At 34.8% G+C, this 2,722-nt stretch overlaps 1 protein-coding gene across 1 annotated transcript; it reads left to right on the top strand.

Annotated features, from left to right (window-relative positions):
- Positions 1 to 32: 32 nt before the first annotated feature.
- Positions 33 to 2,470, top strand: LOC107736760 (guanine nucleotide-binding protein subunit beta-5-like). The gene is made up of 3 exons (XM_016548116.1): positions 33 to 160; positions 1,603 to 1,746; positions 2,091 to 2,470. Exons 1-3 carry the CDS (start codon positions 110 to 112, stop codon positions 2,184 to 2,186), a joined length of 291 nt encoding a protein of 96 aa, XP_016403602.1. The 5' UTR covers positions 33 to 109; the 3' UTR covers positions 2,187 to 2,470.
- The last annotated feature ends 252 nt before the right edge of the window (positions 2,471 to 2,722 follow it).

Raw genomic sequence — 2,722 nt, 5'->3', positions numbered from 1 at the left:
TAACATTTCTCTTTGTCTTTCATTCAGTGGTTTGGATAATAAATGTTCCATCTATCCTCTATCTTTGGATAAAAATGAGAACGTGGCAGCTAAAAAGAAATCTGTGGCCATGCACACCAACTATCTGTCTTCCTGCAGCTTCACCAACTCTGACATGCAGGTGAGTGTGTGTGTGTATATACAGGGTTGTTTATGCTTGTGAATGCCTACATTTTGAAAACTCTCACAAATATATTAAAACATGTTAAAAACCAACTTGTTAGGAAATTTGATGTGCTCCTTACTAATTGTAGCTTTTTTAAGTTTATGTGAGAGTTAGTATTAGAGTAAATAATGATATACAAATATCATTATTACCATTGGAATTATAGCACAAATTAATTTCTATTGGTAATGAGTGGTAATGTCATATTCATTATGAATACATTTATGTTCCACCTTAATTTAATAAGGTAGTAATTGTTGCTGCTGTAAAGGTTTTACATCTTAATCAATAGCTCTTTACAAAAATGTGTTTTTTTGGGGGGTTGTGTAAAATTGAGTGCTAAACACACTATTTTTGCATTGGCATCAGACCCTGTGTGAGGTTGCATTCATGTAATTTTACATAGACTGTATATATTTATTCATTTATTTACTTTAAATCACACCAACACTACAGTCACAGCCCTAAAAATGAAGGAACATTTTTTTTGGAGCTGCAGTGCACTATGTGCTGAGATGGTCAAATTATATTAATTCATGGTTTAATAATTCAGCTCTAATCAGTGCGTCTGTGGCAGTGATGGGTCTGTAATGATTTAGCTGATATTTATAGAACGTAAGCACATTTCTCATAGCAAATATCACAGCAATCCCCTGAAATTCCCCTGATATGATTTCTGCTTTTAAAAATAACCTTGTCATGGATCAGTAAGAAAAGCTTTTTTTATTGCTTTTTCAGCATGAGTTCTGTGATTTGGTCTGTTCAGTGAGTGTAACAGTCATTTGGAATAATTAATTCTAAAAATAATCACTACAGCTTTCCGTTGGGTTTGTGTTTGTCGTGAGTGTTTTGAAAAAATGGTTGGGGTTTTCTCTCTCTGCATCGTCTCACATCACGGATTGTTCCTCTTTCGTGATTATGTTCCTGTCAGTGACAACAGAGATAATAAAAAGACGAAGTGAAATATTTTGTTTTCGTCAAGACAGGGGATTCAGTACATCTATTTATAGAAGAGTAGAAAGTGAAAATTCTGCGGCTTCCAGTGATTATGATTTTTTTAGGGTTTACACTCCCAAACTGATTTAAAGGGATAGTTCACATAAAATTTAACATTGTGTCATCTACTCAACCTGATGCTGTTTTTTTGTTTTTTTATGTAGTTTCTTTAGGACAGTTGAGGAAACAACAAATATTGTATTGCTGCATGTGTTTGTGGTCCTGACATAATGGTAATAATCAATACCTCCACTAGAGGGTGATACGGGTGTTTTATATATACTTTTATAGGCCTACTTTTTTCAGGTCATTACAAAATGTCAGGAAGAATTTAAAGTGATCTATACTTGCTTATCCATTTATTCAAGGCAGACACAGAAGTGTGTGTGTGTGTGTTGCAGATTCTGACATCAAGTGGTGATGGGACATGTGCGTTATGGGATGTTGAAAGTGGGCAGCTGCTGCAGAGTTTCCATGGTCACTCAGCTGATGTTCTTTCATTGAACCTCGCACCCTCTGAAACAGGAAACACCTTTGTATCAGGGGTCAGATCCTCAAAACACCATCAACGAATATACTGTTTTACACACACATCCCAACCCCCACTCACATAACACATGTGAGATTACAATCATTACAGCAGAATCAGTGAAATACTCATTTCAGTTTATAAAGATGAAAGAAAGCGCTGGATATAAATAATCATTTCTAAATGGCCATCATTAATGTTAGAAGTCATGTGGATTGATTTTACATGTTAGGACGTTGTTCAGTCACAATGTCAGTTTGGGTAATGCGTAGCTATTTTTAGGACATCATTCTCCTGAGATTCACCCTGTTGTGTGTGTGTTGTTCTGCCAGTCTCTAAAGTGCTGTGTGTGTGTTTCAGGGCTGTGATAAGAAGGCTAATGTGTGGGACATGCGCTCGGGACAGAATGTTCAGTCCTTTGAAACGCATGAGTCTGACATCAACTGTGTGAAGTGAGTGACCCGCAGCCTGGCACTTTCTGATAATGCTCTTAAGCTATGTTCACATCACAGTTCTTTCCCTCACTGCATAACATTGTGAACAGCAAAAATCACATTGAATCTGATATTTTTTAATCTGATCTTGGCCACTTTATCATGTGGAAATAAATCGGAGAAATATCAGACTTTGTTCACAATCTGACTTCACTGTAAACAGTCGGGTTGGACGTGTTTTTATTCCAATCTATCAACATTTATCATAATTGCTTATTTGGCATGAAAAAGCTAAAGGACAACAAAAGCAGCCATTAGTTTTATAACATTTATATACATATTAATATATATAGATAATATAATAGATTATATACTGTATATTTACACTACTGGTTAAAATTTTGGAATAGGGCTGTCAAATCGATTAATCACAATTAATTGCATCCAAAATTATAGTTTGTGTTTACATAATTTATGAGTACTGTGTATATGTATATGTATTTATATACATACAAACACATACATGTATATATTTAAGAAATATTTACGTGTGTGTGT

The sequence above is a fragment of the Sinocyclocheilus rhinocerous genome, unplaced genomic scaffold, assembly GCF_001515625.1.
Source record: "Sinocyclocheilus rhinocerous isolate Xijiao unplaced genomic scaffold, SAMN03320098_v1.1 C36952613, whole genome shotgun sequence".
In the NCBI taxonomy this organism is placed as follows: Eukaryota; Metazoa; Chordata; class Actinopteri; order Cypriniformes; family Cyprinidae; genus Sinocyclocheilus; species Sinocyclocheilus rhinocerous.
This window is presented reverse-complemented; position numbering and strand designations above follow the sequence as displayed.

Bases quoted from the DNA above. Each gene is read 5' to 3' on its own strand.
- LOC107736760 (XM_016548116.1), top strand. From the start codon at position 110: ATGCACACCAACTATCTGTCTTCCTGCAGCTTCACCAACTCTGACATG. The intron at 161-1,602 runs GTGAGTGTGTGT...TGTGTGTTGCAG, and splicing joins TCACCAACTCTGACATGCAG to ATTCTGACATCAAGTGGTGA. The intron at 1,747-2,090 runs GTCAGATCCTCA...TGTGTGTTTCAG, and splicing joins GAAACACCTTTGTATCAGGG to GGCTGTGATAAGAAGGCTAA.